Source organism: Haemorhous mexicanus, chromosome 22 (assembly GCF_027477595.1).
Source record: "Haemorhous mexicanus isolate bHaeMex1 chromosome 22, bHaeMex1.pri, whole genome shotgun sequence".
NCBI lineage: Eukaryota > Metazoa > Chordata > Aves > Passeriformes > Fringillidae > Haemorhous > Haemorhous mexicanus.
In genome coordinates this window covers 8415061-8431198 of record NC_082362.1, presented here as the reverse complement: position 1 = coordinate 8431198, position 16138 = coordinate 8415061, and the positions used below count along the sequence as shown (strand labels likewise).

Here is a 16138-nt window from a genome sequence, read left to right as displayed (position 1 = left end):
GTAGAGAAACAACCTACAAACAATGAAAGAATATTTGCCAGGAAATAAAAAACCAAACCCCAAACCAAAAAAAGCATCTTGTAGAATATCAGACACACACTCTGCTTTTTTCAGACCATGCCCCAGGCAGCCCCAAATGCAGTTACTGAATTAACTCAGCCAGCAATTAAACTATTAGAGTACAGAGTGTGAACAGCAGGCACCTGTTTCTAATCATGTGACCATTTAGCTCTTAGTAATGTACAGATAACACAACTGGCATATTTCCATAACATTTCTAACTCTAAAAACCCTGCCTGACACAACTTAAAAAAGGAAAGAGCAGTGTATTTCTACTACATTGCAGATGGCCAGTTCAGGGCAAATGGGTCTCTACAGGCAAAGCATCCCCATTATGTGCCCTTAAACATAAAATATGAGGCTAAAAGCTGTACTGACAGCCCCTGTCAGCACATTTCCCCAACTGCACAAAGATCAGCACAAAGTAACAAACTTTTCTTGTGACAAGCATTTCTAAACAAATAATGCTGACTTGCAGCCCTCTAGCACTGGCACAAGCCAAACATGCACCCAACATAATAGCTGTATTCCCCAGTTAGCCACTCATCCTCTTTCTGTTTGTACTGAAAACATCATGAAATTCATCACTTGAACAAATTCTGCTTAGACATTATGAGTAGTTAAACACCATAATTAGGCTTTATATTTTCCAAAGTAACACAGAAAAGATTTCAGGCCCCACTGATGGAAATCAGTTCTATTTTAAGCCAGCAGAAACTGAAGCCTACAGCCATAAGGAAGAAAGGGGACTAATTACCAGTCCTGCTGATGGAAAACCTGCAATACATGTTTAGCTCCTTCATGTGACTCTGGCATCTTGTGAGACACAACCATGAAATTCACAATAACCACTTGCACAAAAGCCACACCCAGTGACCAGACAAACCAAGCCAGCCACGAGACACAAATCCACTGCAATCTGGGCTTTCAAAGTTCCTCTTCTCTCACAACCACTTTGTAAAAATCTATCTGCATTCAACATCTTGACTCACTCCATGAAGGTTGTGCTGTGCATCCCAACACCAAAAAAGACAAGGCAGTTATTTCCCTACATTTCTAGTTTTAAACAGCTCAAAATTTAAACAAAGAATGCTCTCAGCTCCTTGAGGAAATCTTTTGGGGATGCACCAGAGAAGGCATGAAGGGTAGAGAGCCTGGAGAAAAGAGGTCTGGCTTCTATTTTAGTGCAGTTTCACAATTAAAAAAAGAAAGAAAGAAAGCCAAACCCATAAAATAGCAGAGAATCTAAGGCCACACCACACACCTGTTAGCTGTACCAGAGGCAGCACTTCGAGAAGAGGCTGTGGATGGTTTCTGTACAGTTCCTGAGCTTCCAGAAATAGTTAATGGTGACTGCCTGTGGGAACAAAAACCACTGTCAAAAGACAGGTCCTCACACCAGAGAAACTCTACTTGGCAGCAAAACTTCCTGAATTCAAGCTGTTTAGATACTCAAATTCAATTCTTGTTTATCTTTCAGCAAGTCCACAGAGCTATGACAACCCCAAAGCCCAGAACCCCCTTCTGCAGCTGCAGCACCAATTTTAGAAGAGGAGGTTTCTTTTGGAAGAAGCTCAGCACACCTACCCTCCACACATCAAGAACTCACTGGAAGCCCGCCTGCCAGCTGCTCCCAAAGGCATATCATCTGCAGGAGGGAACACATGGAAAACCCACATCAGCAAGCAGAATCAGAAAAAAAAAAAATTAAACCTTCCATATTGCTGTTGTAGGGAAAAACATTTCTGTGAATATATGAAAGTTTCCCACAAAAGGTTTTGTATAAGAAAATATCTCAAATGTGACCCCCCCCCAACAAAAATGGAACTGGGGAAGGGATTTCTTCACCAAGTTATTTTGCTGTTTGTTTGTGGGTTGTTGCCATATTAATAAGAATTTTGAAATAAACTCCATTGTGTAGGAGTACAAGGTATCAGCACTGGGATGTTTACAACAATGGATGGCAGAAACCCTTCAGGCAGTCATTTAGTCAAATATTTACCACAACTGGTGGCATCATGCAGAAATCAGCTGACTTTGTGCAATTCAGGTTGGGACCATGTCATAAATCTGCTACACCCAAGTTTTTCTTTTCTCTAAGCCCAGGCTGATGTTTTACCTTTCATGTTAGAAGTGTTTATTACCTACCCCTCTTATTTAAAGCTCTAGAGCATGAGCTATGAATGTTCAGTGAGTCTGGAGGAAACAAAGAACTCCAAGAGAATCCTTGGTCTTTTATCAGCAGTTGTTTACAACTGAATCTCTTCTTCTACAGCCAAGCCCCACTATTTTCCATGACTTTAAACCACCTCTATTGCATATTTGGCTGCTCAATTGAAGATAAAACTGTCCCAGATAGACGTGCAGTACCAAAGAGTTTCCTTCCAAAGAGGAATCAAACTACATAAATTAATTTCAATTTGAATTCTGACACATTTAGAGCAAAGAGAGCCAAAGAACAACAGGAGGTAAAAGTGTGTTATGAAGGAAAATTGGATTGAGATGTAAAAATAAGAAAGGTTCTTACATGAATGGTCTGAAGAGATATTGTGTGGGACAAGAACAAAGTCATCTGTGTCACAAGAGGAGTTCTTGCTACTGGTACTGGCAGAGTCTTTAGAGACTTGAAGATAGTTGGGAGGACCCAGTGGAGGGGAAGACAAATTTTCTTCTTGAATGTGCTGCATGTCTGGCAGAGACTGGAGGGGGGTGGTGGGAAAAAGAAAAGTTACAAAAACCCACTGTAAATCCAGTGATTCACCAAGTAGAAATGCTTTTGAACTATGACATTTCAAATACTGGATAACCCTGTAGTGTCAGTTTGGACAGTTCTATACTGATCAGGCTGTGAGTTTAAACAACTGGGATTTATTCAATCATTCCTGGTGATACAGATGTACCTGTTCCAAATGTCATAAAATTGAAGTCACTGGTTTGTAATAAGGGGCCTCAGCCAAAAGAGCCAATTCAAAATTTATCTGTAACAGTCATTACATTGCAAACCATACCAGAATATCTGAAGATTTGCTGCTCTAGCATTTGGTATTCGTATGGGTTCTTTTTACCTTAACCAAAAACAACAAAACCCCCACAAGATACAACACAAGGAACAAGAGAGCACCGAAGTGTTAATGGTATTTAAGAAAAAGACAGGGGTGCTCCTTGCTCTTTGCTCCTAAACATGACAGTTGACAGTGTTCAAGTATTAAAAGATTTTAAAAATTCATGAATTCTTGGCTAAACACTACAGAAAATATTTCCTGGAGGTTGTTGTGTAACACAGAACTTACTGGAGGAGAAGCAAAGCGACAAGGAGAGCTACCACAGGAACTGCCAGAGACTGAGCCTGGGTATGTGGGCACTGGTACAGGACAAGCTAGAAGAGAAAAACCCAGAGAGGGGAAAAAAAAGTGACTAAGACTTCAAAAGGCTGAATTTCAAACAAATTTCCTCACTGCTTCTCATTCATAAGCCCTTACACAGCTTATAAGAACAGCACATCCTCAATCACACGAGGGTATTTAAGTTCAGTGCAAACGTCAAAAGAACAAGTAAATAAGTATCACATTTCACTCTGGCATAATACAAGAAAGGATTCAACACTCAGGCTCATAATAGAGCACAACAACAGGCAGGCTGAGGAAAATGTCTCATAAACACTTAGTGTGATATTTGGCAGATCCTTCTCCCTCCCAGCCTGCAACATTCATCATTCACACAAATAAGTGAAAAAAAAAAAGAAAACCAACTAACTACTTACATTTTTTCACTGTTGAAATGTGATCCAGGAAAGGGTGGTTGAAAAATGCTTCTGCAGAACAAGAAACAACCACCATTGTGAGTAGATGTACAAATGACAGAACTTACAGACTGGATTGCAGATGGTGATAAATGGTTGCCTTCCCAGAATCAACACTGCAGAGCCAGGGGGTGAAGAGCTTATAAAAGATTAAAGCTGTCTATGGTATGTGCTGCTATAGAGTTTGGAAAGGAAACAAGAATCAATTTAATAACTTCAAACATCAGTCAGCAAGGCAAATCAGACTGAATCACTAGAAGAAATCTTGTGACTGCACTTAAAGCCATGTACACAAGAAACCTCCCTGTACTGCAGAGGGAATTATGTTCTCTGTGGCAGTAATTCAGTTTTAGTCTGCTCTTCAAAACAATGAGCATTTTTCACATCAGACACTGAAAGTATTTTCAGCTCTGCCTTTCCCAAGGATTGACATTTATTTTTGAAGCCATTAATGCTACACCTTAGGTGGCAATAAAGAAAATCACAGCAGAGCCATTCTCCTTTCCACTTCCCAATAGCAGAACATGACCTGTGCAGACAGTTCATGGCATAAAGCAGAATTTGACACCACTTCTTTAAAAATTTCCTCAGTGAACTTGTTGTTGTTACGTTAGAAATACTTTGCTTTTGTTGTAAATGGATATGCTGAAGCACTTTTAATTGAGCACAACCAGTTGGCCACTAGGTTACATGGAAAGTTTTGTTCTGCAAGGAGCAGTGTTCAGCTGGTTCAGGGAATCTGAGGCTTGGTGGGAGCCAGCTGCTGAGCTGGGTGAACTTTAATGTCCTAACACTGGAGGAAAACAATGCTGTGCCTCAGACATAAGCAAATAACAAGGAGAAAAAAAAAAAAAAAGAGAAAGAATCTGAGGCCTGGAGTATGTCCCTTCCTTCAGCAACACTTTTGCCCATGACCCGATAAGGGAAGGAATCCAGCTGTAATGCCTGAACAATGCAATTATTCACTTGAACACAGGGATCAGGTGCTCTCCAGTTTGGTACAACACCTGCTGTTCTGCTTCATATTGCTGGAAGATCAACAACATTTCCAGTGCTATTTTTACTTTAACAACAGGCAACTGGGCTCTGCTAGAAACTCTCCCTTTCAGTCCCTTTGCTAAGCACATTCCAGAGCAGCCCCTTTGAGGCCCTTTAAGTGGCTCAGCCAAGGAAAACATGACTTTCAGCACTGCCATTCTGCTTTCTATTTTTCTTTTGAAGCACAAACGCTTTCTCCCACCACCACAAGTGATACAGTGAATTTCCCATGTTTGAAGAAACTGTAGGGATCAGCACACCCAGAGTGCAGAGTGGAATCAATTACTCACAGTCCATGTTTGTGAGGTATTATTTCTCCTACATGTAGAGATTTATATACTGACCAAAATAATTGGTGACATTCTACCCAATTATCATGAGCTTTTTCTGGATCTTAACCAAAAATTTTAAGATTAATATTTCCTGGCAGCTATGATAAAACTGCATTAACAAGTAGTGCTATAAAATTTAAATAAGCAGCATGAATATCATGACATACAAGATGCAGCTAAGAAGAATTAATCAAGATGTAACTGTTTAATAGTGTGTTTTAAAGCAGGTTCTTCCAGTACATGGAAATCAGAAATGTTTGCTCCCAGTCTGATGCTAAAACACCAAAGTAACAAAATAAGACTTCAACATAAAATTTAAGGTATAGCAGTAAATCCTTGAAGGAAAGGGCACAATTGAAAGAATTAAACTGATTTATATTTCACTACTCAAAAACAAAGTCATGATTTATGTGCATCACTTAGTACTGACAGTAGTTATCCAGTGATTTGTTTTAGCTACTCTGCCTTCTTTATGAAAACAGAGAAGAAAAAAAAAAACCACTTCACTTCTCATGTAATTGGCTGTGGACAAAAGGTCAAGATAATTATTCTGGTCACATGAATACAACTAACAAGGAAAGTCAAAAGAGCAAGAGGAAAAAAGAAATACATACCAAAGTCCATTCTGTCCTTTTGGTTCCTCTGAAGCAAACCCAACAGCAGGTCAGCCAGGTAAGCTGATGTTTCCCTAGGAATGCTGCACACAAGAGGAAGTAAAACATGCATTAAATGTAATGCATGCATTGAATAATGCATAGCACATTGAATTTCAGGAAATCAGCATTCTGCCATGTCCTTAAGTCATCACTATCTGTGCTTTACAGTCCATTTAGTTTCAGCTAGGTACAAAGCAAGGTGCAACATGATTCACAGGTATCACACTACATCCTTGCAAACATAGCAACAACAAATATTTTTATGAATCCCAGGCACTCCCCAAGATGAAAAAGTGTTCAATCAACAAGTGTAAGTGACAGGAAAGGCCATGGTGACATACCTAGGAATCAAATTCCTGTTCTTTTCATAAAACATTCTCAAATCTTGAGGACTATTGGCCTGTCAAATAAAAATGTACATTAATTAAAGCTTGGCTTCATGGAGGAAATAGCTTTTGTTCCTAAGCACACATACACAAAAAGGAGACTTTTGCATATGGACATTAAAGCAGGAAACACCAAGCAGAGCAGTGCCTTCAGCACTGAGGCTCCTTATTTATGTATTTCCTCTGGATTGAACACACTCATCATGCAGACTAAGCATAAACAACTTCTCCCTTGGCATTCTCAAGCCTTTGCAGCACCAACACTCAGACATCACTTGCTTCTGCTTTCCTGACTAGAAGCAAGAGCCCCAGGAATGTCCTTCAGACTGAGAAGAGGGAAAAGGAAAGGAAATGTTACCTGAAAAGGTGGTTTTCCAACAAGACACTGATAAATCACAGTTCCTATGCTCCACAGGTCTGCTTTAGCATCATAGTGTTGAGACATAATCACTTCAGGGGCCTGGAAAGAACAGCAAATTCTCAGAAGGGAAAACAACAAAAGGAAAACCAGAGCAAAATGAATCTACTGTCAGAGATTTATTAACTGAGACCACTTCATTTTAAGAGAAAATTAACATTTTCATGTGCATCACATGGCTTGAGAGCTACCATCTCCATCTAAAATGAAAGCTGAGTTTCAAAACCACAAAAACTAGAAATGCTGACGTTCTGAAGAAAGCATCTAGCATTTGGCATGTTTAGGAACATGTTATTTACTTGGCTTCTTGCAGTTCTTCTTCTGGACAAAGAACCACTGAGAAATGATTGATGTCTCTCTGATTATAACAATCATGGTCTCAAAATCCCAAGGAAATAAAAAAAAAAGGTAGTAAAACTATGGAAAGGGGAATTGCACTCTGTCCCTGATCCTTGTAAAGCAACATGAGGCATTTGCCAATCTGCAAGCAGGCAATTATTTTGTTTTGGCAGGACAATGTTTGAGACAAGCAAGATAATGTGAAATATCCCTTACCATGTACATAGGGGAACCACACAGAGTTGCAGCCATCATGTTGCTGTGCAGATAACGAGCAAACCCAAAGTCAGCTGTATAAAGAACAACCTTGGTCAATGAAGAGAAAGATCATTTTCAAATTTTTACTGTCTAGAAATCACCTGTCTCTGACTAAAATCTGCTACAATTAACAGAGAGATTGAAAAAATACAGGTTTAATATCTAGCCAGCTACATGGAATATTAGAATCTTTGTCATGCTGAAAGAATAATGTATTATCTTTCAAATGAGCAAGCCAAGAAGCAGCAGTGACATCATTTACACAAACTGCTGCTCAGGCACCTCCCCAGCTGCAGAACAGCCTGTCTGGCATCAGCAGGAAAGGATTAAAGTCACTGGCTAAATATAAATGGCTCATTAAGAGTGATGAATATACAATCTGCCTGCAATGAAATCACATCAGGTACAAGCTGAAGAAGTCAAGTTTCAGGTGCCTGAATTTTCCATGCAGGTAAAAGCACCTGAAGCTATCAAGTAAGGACAGCAAGGGAAGAAGTTTGGTCTCCCCTGGGCAGTTTTTGAGCAAAAGCACAGGAATGAACTTGTTTAAAACAAAGTAGCTTCAAATAACAGACAACAAGGAGTGATTAAAACTCCTGAAGTGGCCTCTGCAGAGGAGTTTGGTAGTATCATGAATATTTGACATCTCTCCCCTGTTACAAGGCCACACCTCCCTTCAGCCATGCCAAAAACAGGTCATAACCTTCATTTCTAAAGCTCTCAAATAACCCTTAGGAGGATCTACCACTAAAAAAGAAAACAGCTGGAAATGCAATTGGAGTCTTGCACACACCGAATTTTGAAATGGGTTAAAGGCTACTCCCAGTTTCAAAAGTTAGATTTATACCTAATTAAAGTAGTTTAGTACTAGAAACATCAGCTAAATAGATTTGTCCTGCAGATTTAATCAAACAGGTCTTTATGATTCAATCTTTTTTTATCCTGAGAACGCAGCACAGCATGAAGCTCATCATTCTTGACTTGCTGTCTGATTTGCATCAACTGAATACACTCCATATCCAGGACTTGAACTGGAGAGACATTTCTGAGGGGGGAAACAAGCCAAGAGTGCTGATTCCCCCTTCCAGAGAGGGAGGATGTACCTATTTTGATGCGTATACCACTGACGCTGGATTTCCGGCGGCTGGCGTAGGACAGCAGGATGTTCTGGGGTTTGAGGTCCCTGTGGATGATGCCTTTGCTGTGCAGGATCCTCATGGCTGCTGCAATCTGCTGCAGGAACACTCGGATGGTGTCCTCACTCAGAGTCCCTTTAGCTGGCAGTGACACACACAGGAGCAGAGGGGAGAATAAATATCAATATCTTTATGTAAAAGTCCGAAAACATAGTGAGTTATAATCTAATCATCATGAATTACAATCCAGTCTCCAGTGTTTTTCTACAAATGTAAATATTCTCAACAATATAGACATCACCATAGTTTTAGAGCTCTGAATCATCTGTTTTTCCAGTCGTTTATTCAACTCGGTAGCATCGTAATTGTAAAACTTCTCAATTGCCATTAAATCCCAAATTAAATGTCATTAAGACTCAAGCTGCACCAAGAGAAATTTAGGTTGGATATTGGGAAAAAGTTTTTTACAGAAAGGGTGATAAAGTTCTGGAATGTTCTGCCCAGGGAGGTGGGGGAGTCCCCATCCCTGGGTGTGTTTAACAAAGCCTGGGTGTGGCACTGGGTGCCAGGGTTTAGGTGAGATGTTGGGGCTGGGTTGGACTCAGTGATTCTAAAGTCTCTTCCAACCCAGTGATTTCCTGAATTCTGTGAAATCCTAAACTGGCTAAAAAGGCAAAGGAAGCAAGAAAATAAAAGAACTTCACATTAAGTACATCCAAAAATCATGTTAAAACCTGAAGCCATACAATTTGTTCTTTATGGGGATGCTGAGAACTACTCTGCTCAGAAATTTCATCCATGATAAAACTTATTTTGAAAGGAAAAAAAATGAGATGTACTTTTGAAAGTCTCTTCTGAAGGTATTACCTCATTCTGCAGCCCAAAAAAGCACTGAACACAGGAGCTGGATTTCACTGTCTGAGTCTTTCCAAAGGTTTTAATGGCAAGTGAATTATGCTTTTAATACACACAGTTACCATAACAATAGCTGTGCATAAAAAAGATTCCTTTAACAGGCTGAGATACAAGGGCAAGTAGAATATTGTCATCATGAAAAATATGAAGATTAACATCTCTGCTCAAAATTTTGGTTGGAATAAGAATCCATTTGTCATGATTTAGAAATTCTGTCCTTACTTTGGGCAGAGCCATGGAAGATCTCTCCTAAGCCAGCACTTCCTCTTTTTCAGAGCATTATTACATAAGTAAATCAGTGTTTTTAAGTTCATATCTCATAAAAGAAAAACAGGTGGAATCCAAACACTGGGAACAGCCCCCAAAATGTAGTTTCAGAAATAGAAACCCACACATCTTTTCAGCATGCTGCTGATGGTTAACTACAGCTTCTCCCTCATTGACAAATAAGGGAATGTTACATTCAGCTGTGGCAAAAAATAAAAAAGCATTTTCTGTCTGTGTATTATCACATTCATTTACCCATATTTAAAGCACAAGCAAAAAAATCTCAGAGAAACACCAATGGATGTGAGGAATACAGAATAAAAACACATAAAGCAAAATAATAGGGAAATACAGTAATCAATTACCTTGTAAGTAATCTGCCAAGTCCCCACCATTGCAGTACTGTTAAAAACAAAGGGTTTTATTTAAAATACAAGCACTGAAATACCTGCTGTATCATTTCTACTGTGTAATCTTTTAATGAAAATTAGATCCCTTCCAGCTGTTTGCCTTAAAATTGTTTTTTCAATTATTTGTAATTAATAATTTGAGGTGTCACCCTTGATCAATACTTACAGTATCATAACATGAAACTGAATAATTTATGAAACAAACAGTGTGGATAAATTTAATGGGGCACAGGAAATTCATAATTTACTTTTCAAAATAGTTTGTTTTAGCAAGCCATGGTTAGTTTGCAACTGTGCAAATGAACAGTTTTGTCTAAAAGTCTTTGAAATCAACCAGAAACATACATGTTAACACATACCTCCATGACCAAAAAGACAGAATTGGGCATTTCCTAAAAGAGGAGAAGAAAAGTGATTTAAGAATGTGAGAATACAAAGTCTGTACCTGCATTAACCAAGTGGAACATGGGATTTTCCCATCACTGACACACCTTAATGTAAAGTCACTGTTTCAGAGCATAGCAAAAATGCAGATTCTCCACTATGAGATCTTTTACATTTCTAAAAATATTTCCATATGCAAAACCATAAAACCACCAGGCAGTACTTCCATGAAGTGTCTCCCTGAGTGAGCCCTTGGCAGCAGCACATCCCTGCCATGCTCCTCATGGCAGAGCTGAGAGCTGTGTCCATCCTCCTCAGATTTTCCAAAGCACTCACCTCCCATGACCTCTCTGCAAGCTGAATTCCCTCTCTTGTAATTGGGGAAAAGTTCCTGAAAGACAGATTGCCTAACTTCTACTGTAAATTACCTACACACTTCACAAATCCAGTTACAAAAATAAATCCGTGCTTAAACCTGACTGTAACAAAAACATTCATCCCGTTTCCAAATATTTATTTTGTGTGAGGGAAGAAAGGCCTGACCTGTCTGTGCTAATAACAAACATGGTTTTCCACAGTCTCCTGCATAAGACAGTTCTGTTGGGCCTACAAAGTTGAAGATTCTAAGAGTTTTTATAAAGCAAAAGTATTTTTTTCTCCCTCTGAGCTGATTAAGATTGAAAGGAAAAAGCACAAAGAGAACTGGAAGGAAACTAAAGGAAGTGTACAGTAAACAGGATGATGCTTTTATTTACACAGTGTGTTACCTCCCTTTCCCTTTAAAAATAAACTTAAACAAGGGCTGACAGATTGAGGGAAAATACGTTTTTTTAAGGCAGTTGAAGGAAAAAAAGTGAGATGGTACCAGACAAGACCAGGCACATCCCCCAGTGGGAAGTGGGACTGCAGACAGTCTGACTAAATCCTGCTAAAGTGTCACAAGAAAGTCAAAAGGGACATGGCACAGCAAAATAAACGCTGTGAACTCAGGCTCCTTTCTCTGTGCTTGCACTGACACTTCAGCAGATGCTCCATCTGACCACTCTGGCAAGAATTACCACCACGGTGCCATTGTCAAGGGCTCACTAACAGTTTATGTTAGAAAGGTTGAAAAAGAGAAATAAAAGCAAAAATGGGTCCAGGCTAGAGAAACCAATGACCCCTAAACACAGCCCAGAGCTCAGGGATGGCACAGCCCATCCCAGACACTGACAACCAAACAACTCCAAATAATGGAAATAATACAGTCCAAGATGAACTGGCTGGTTTAAGGGCAATTCAAGACTGTATTAGCCTGCTTCACTTTTGGGAAGCATTTAGTCACTCATGTCTGTGTTACAGAAATGCATTTGAGGTTCTTTCCAGCCCAAAACATCAAGCACATTTTGCAGATTTGTTTACATTTGGAAATTAGCTTTGAAGAAAGCAAGTTTCTAGGAATGAATCAAATCTGTTGGGAATGGCAGGCAAACTCCAAGCAATAGAGTCTATTAAAGCAGCAGCAGATCACATTTCAGGAAGTCTCAATTGTTCAGTGTTTCTGCAATAGCTGTGGCCAACATGAACCATAATTTACATTCCTATAAACACCTCAAAACCTCAGTGCATACAGCGAAGCAAAAAAACTCATTAGTAATTACTTGCTTTGCAAATTACTGGAAATATATAATTGCTCCTTTCTGCATTGTTCCTTTGCAACAACACCTTCCAAGACAGAAGCCTGAGGATCACTTCACTTAAAGGATAACTGTGATGTGGAGCAGAAGAACCCAGCTAAGCAGCAGAAGTCCATTCTCCAGTGACAAGAAAGCAGCTCAGCTCCTGGATTTCCACCCCAGCTCTGCAATCCCATCAATCACAAAGATGTTCCACGGTGTCAGAGCCTCCAGTGCACAAAACCAGCAGCTTATGGCAGCATGTAATGCTCAGCTCATGACAGACATTTATTACATTTATTCATCACAGAGCTAAGAGGATGTGTTTGCTGGATTCCCTTGGAAACAAAGTCCTCTCAAATGAACTGCTCTCTTCAGAAACACAGAGCTGATGATTTGCCCTGTTCTATCAGCCCTCACCTGTTTGGAAAGCCATTTCTGCAGGCCACACTGGATTGCCCTCAAATAGAATTACTCTTTTTTTTAAAATTTATATTCTTGATGAAAAATAACAAATCAAGTCACCAAGTAAAGAAGTAGAGTAAAGTAAAGTAAAGTCACAGTAAGAAGTAGAGCATGATTCCTTAACGTAGCTTAGAAAATCCTTTTTAAATAAATCAGCAGAGCAGATTAGAGATTCCACAAAGACATTTTCCCAGACTCAGAAGTCCTCTCCAATTCATAGTGAGGAAGTAATAGTTTGCACAGAACTGATACCAACCTCCCCAACCACAACTTGTCCCAAGTTGAACTCATAACCAAACACTTTTCAATATCCCACCAACACAAGCTTTACTTCCAAACAGCTGAACTTGTTCAACCCTTCAGAGCTGCTCAAATTTTGCCTTACAGTTCTTGGCCAGCCTGACTGGGAATGTGATCTCCATTTTGGGAATACATTCAGAACAGTTCTGGAGACACATCTTGCCCTTCTAAATTATTTTGCTGAACAATAAAGCTCTCCCTATCAACATTCCCCAGACTTGTGATTTCTGTTGACTGGCTATGCAGAGCAAAGTGCTCAAAAAGGAAAGATTAGAAAACCAGCATGTTTCAGATCTAACATTCAGGAATAAAGCTGATCTAGCAAGTTATTTTAAACTGCCTCTTGAAACAGATAACAAAGCTTTCAGCAATTTGTATTGATGTACAGATGACAAAATTAGTGCAGCTGGAGTTGTTCTGACCTACACTTCTACCTAGATAAATAAGTAAAACAAATAAGTAAAATAAATAAGCTGCTGTGTTGCAACAATTATCAGTTCTGCCCAGCAACACTTTTATTTGCTGCTGAAAGTTTCCTTGACAAAAACCTACTTTTGCTCTTTTTAGTGTGAATCTAAATTTTACTTGCTAGCCTTAGCAAAGGCTATTAGGAAACCAGTTTACAATTCTGAAAGGTAAACAGATAAACCTAAGAGAAAGAGGTTAAGAGGGAATACATTTGCCACAATTTGCTATGTTTTAATCCAAGGCTTCCACCAGTTGTCTTGGGGGATGCAAAGTTCCAACTTGAATCACAGTCTCAGCAAAGTAGCTCCATTTAAAAAAACATTAATTGAAAAAAGTCAAAACATCCATGGTTACTTCCAAGAGCTGTTCCTAGATCTCTGGAGTACTGGCAGAAACATTCCCTAGATTTCATTCTGGTTCACAAGTCCTCCTTTAGAACAAGCTGAAGGTGTGCAAGGAGCTGAGTGAGCTCCCAAAGCAGAAACTGTGGCAAATAGTTACTCTTTTCACTTCAAATCTGTAGATTTTATTTCATTGCAGTTTATGATGGGAGTCCCCAAAGCAGGAGAGTTAACCTGACAGCTGCTGTTATCTGATTAATTTTCTGCTATGTTCATTTGCGCTATATTGGATATAATTTTTTGGCCAGGAACACACCTTTTTTTTGGCTTTAAATAGATTTGGCAAAAATTCTAGTGATATAGTGAAAAAGGACAGGTCCAGATCTTTAAAGGCTGTTTCTCTCTGTATTAGACATTCTTGGTTTACTTTGTGAGTGCAACACAGCAGTAACTTCAGTGTTCAGCTCCAACCACCCCAAGGACTGAACATTGTGTTAATTCTGACAAAATATTAAATCTCAGACTAAATGTCACTTGACATGTGCCTGTAGGATTCAACCAGGGTGCATGCTGCCAATTATTCACATAAAAGAGCAATCAGCCATGGAGAAATGCACCACAAGAACTGGATCATCCATTTGCTGTTAGTGAAATGCTGTATTTAACCAATATATGGGAGGTGGGGAAAGAGGCTCCTCTGCTGCCCAGCACCAAGGAAAGGCACAGCTGCTCTCAGCACAAAGGTTCAGCACACTTCTGTACTAAAAAATCATGTGAAACAGTTCTGAAATTCAAATTGCAGCATCCAGGCACAGCAGGTAAGCAAAAGACTACGTAGTAACTCTTCTGAAACAGTTCTGAAATTCAAATTACAGGATCTAGGCACAGCAGGTAAGCTAAGGCCTGTGGAGTAACTCCAACTCTTTGGTTCTGTGGGTCACAACAAATTCTAATCCTGGTTGTCTCCAACATTTACATTGGCATCATTCCTGCACTGTCATAACCAACCTTGCAGCTGGCATCAGCTGCCAGGTGGGGTTTCAAAACCTTTACAGTTGCTAAAGGGCAGGATTTTGCTTTTATCTGAACAGCATGTTCTCATATGATTATTTCCATACATACACAGGGGATGGATATTGACAAACACAAAGGCCTTAAGCAAGGAGCTGAGGGGACAAAAATAAAGATATTGAGACACTCTCTGTTCTGCTGGGAGTGTGGAGGCAATGAAAGCTGTGAGACACTGAGATCAGGAGCACACACAGGATGCCTGGAGCAAATATCTCAAGAAACACATGCAATAGTACCAGACCAACTGGAGTCCTTGGGTAAACCAGAGGTATTTAATTCCTGCTGCTAAAACAACAGTTCCTCCCCTCAGCACCCCTACTAAGAACTCCTGGGCTCTCTGTGTACAACAAAGCTGAGCTGTAGGTCCCAGAAAGATTTCTGGCTCCATTCCCACTGGCTTTCTCTGCTTCCAAGGACAGCAGAAGCAGCTGCAGGCTTTTTGTCTGCTCTGTACCAACAAGCTAAGACAAGAAACCATTTTTATCCAGATACTGTTTCTCCAATAACACTCTAGAAATTAGTTCTCCCTAAACTACTGTTCAAATAGCAAACTTCAGACTCCATACAGTGAGGACATTAATTCACTCTCCTAAAATGCTATCTTCAAGATACATTACAGGCTTTCACTCTGAGAGCTGACATTCTAGAGAGGTTTTGAATTAAATTATTTGCTAAAACAGGCACTGTCTGGCACTATGGAAGAGATCAGTTCTACTCAGCACACACTTGGGATCATGAACTGCACAAAACTGTAAACTCATGTCCTAAATATAGAACATTCCAAATAACTTACTGATACCTTCATTCCACTTCAGTGGAATAGTTTATCCAGGGATCTCAGTGCATTCTACACTGGTCAATTAGAGGCTATTTTAGACTCCTTTTGCTTTTGAGAAAGAGTGGCTCCACTCCTCCAATTAACAGGATCCAAGACTGATTTTCTTTTGCAGGATGAATGACATCCCACAGCACCACCATGGGAAAAGTTGCATCCTTAAACCATTTTAGAGATTTGGGAGATTTATATTCTTGAATGACAGACAATCAAACACTTGCCCAAGAAGATAAGTGAAAAGTGTCTCTTTTGCTATCCATCTATCATATCTGAGTTTTTTTTAAGCATTTCACAAAAAAAATCATTTAACTTGTAGAGGTGAGCTATTTTCCAGAACCCTACTGCTGAAAAACATTTGTCTCTCGCAGATGAAGGGTTTTTATTTAAATATCTCTACAAGTTCCCTCAGCCTTAGCACCATGGCCTCCACACCTGGTGTGTGCAGCTCCCCAGCCCTGGGAGGTGGCACCAAGAGTAGTGGAGTGCTCTGCTTACATAAAATGCTTATCTGCAGCTCAAACCTGCCAGAGCTGCACGTCCACCTCGTGGAAATCAAGGGCAATTATCCTGCTGGCTGCAGAACAAAACAGTTTTATGCCACCATT

The 16138-nt window shown here is 39.7% G+C and overlaps 1 protein-coding gene across 1 annotated transcript in view; it reads right to left on the bottom strand.

The window, feature by feature from the left end:
* ULK2 (unc-51 like autophagy activating kinase 2) overlaps positions 1 to 16138 on the bottom strand; it is a 36423-nt gene that overhangs the window by 15064 nt on the left and 5221 nt on the right. Inside the window, exons 4-15 of the mRNA XM_059866062.1 lie at positions 10374 to 10406; positions 9970 to 10006; positions 8390 to 8563; positions 7245 to 7318; positions 6630 to 6731; positions 6227 to 6285; positions 5844 to 5926; positions 3821 to 3871; positions 3351 to 3436; positions 2588 to 2759; positions 1648 to 1708; positions 1325 to 1417 (exon numbers count right to left, since the gene is read on the bottom strand). Coding sequence (XP_059722045.1) covers positions 1325 to 1417; positions 1648 to 1708; positions 2588 to 2759; positions 3351 to 3436; positions 3821 to 3871; positions 5844 to 5926; positions 6227 to 6285; positions 6630 to 6731; positions 7245 to 7318; positions 8390 to 8563; positions 9970 to 10006; positions 10374 to 10406 — 1025 coding nt within the window. The remainder of the gene's footprint in view (positions 1 to 1324; positions 1418 to 1647; positions 1709 to 2587; positions 2760 to 3350; positions 3437 to 3820; positions 3872 to 5843; positions 5927 to 6226; positions 6286 to 6629; positions 6732 to 7244; positions 7319 to 8389; positions 8564 to 9969; positions 10007 to 10373; positions 10407 to 16138) is intronic.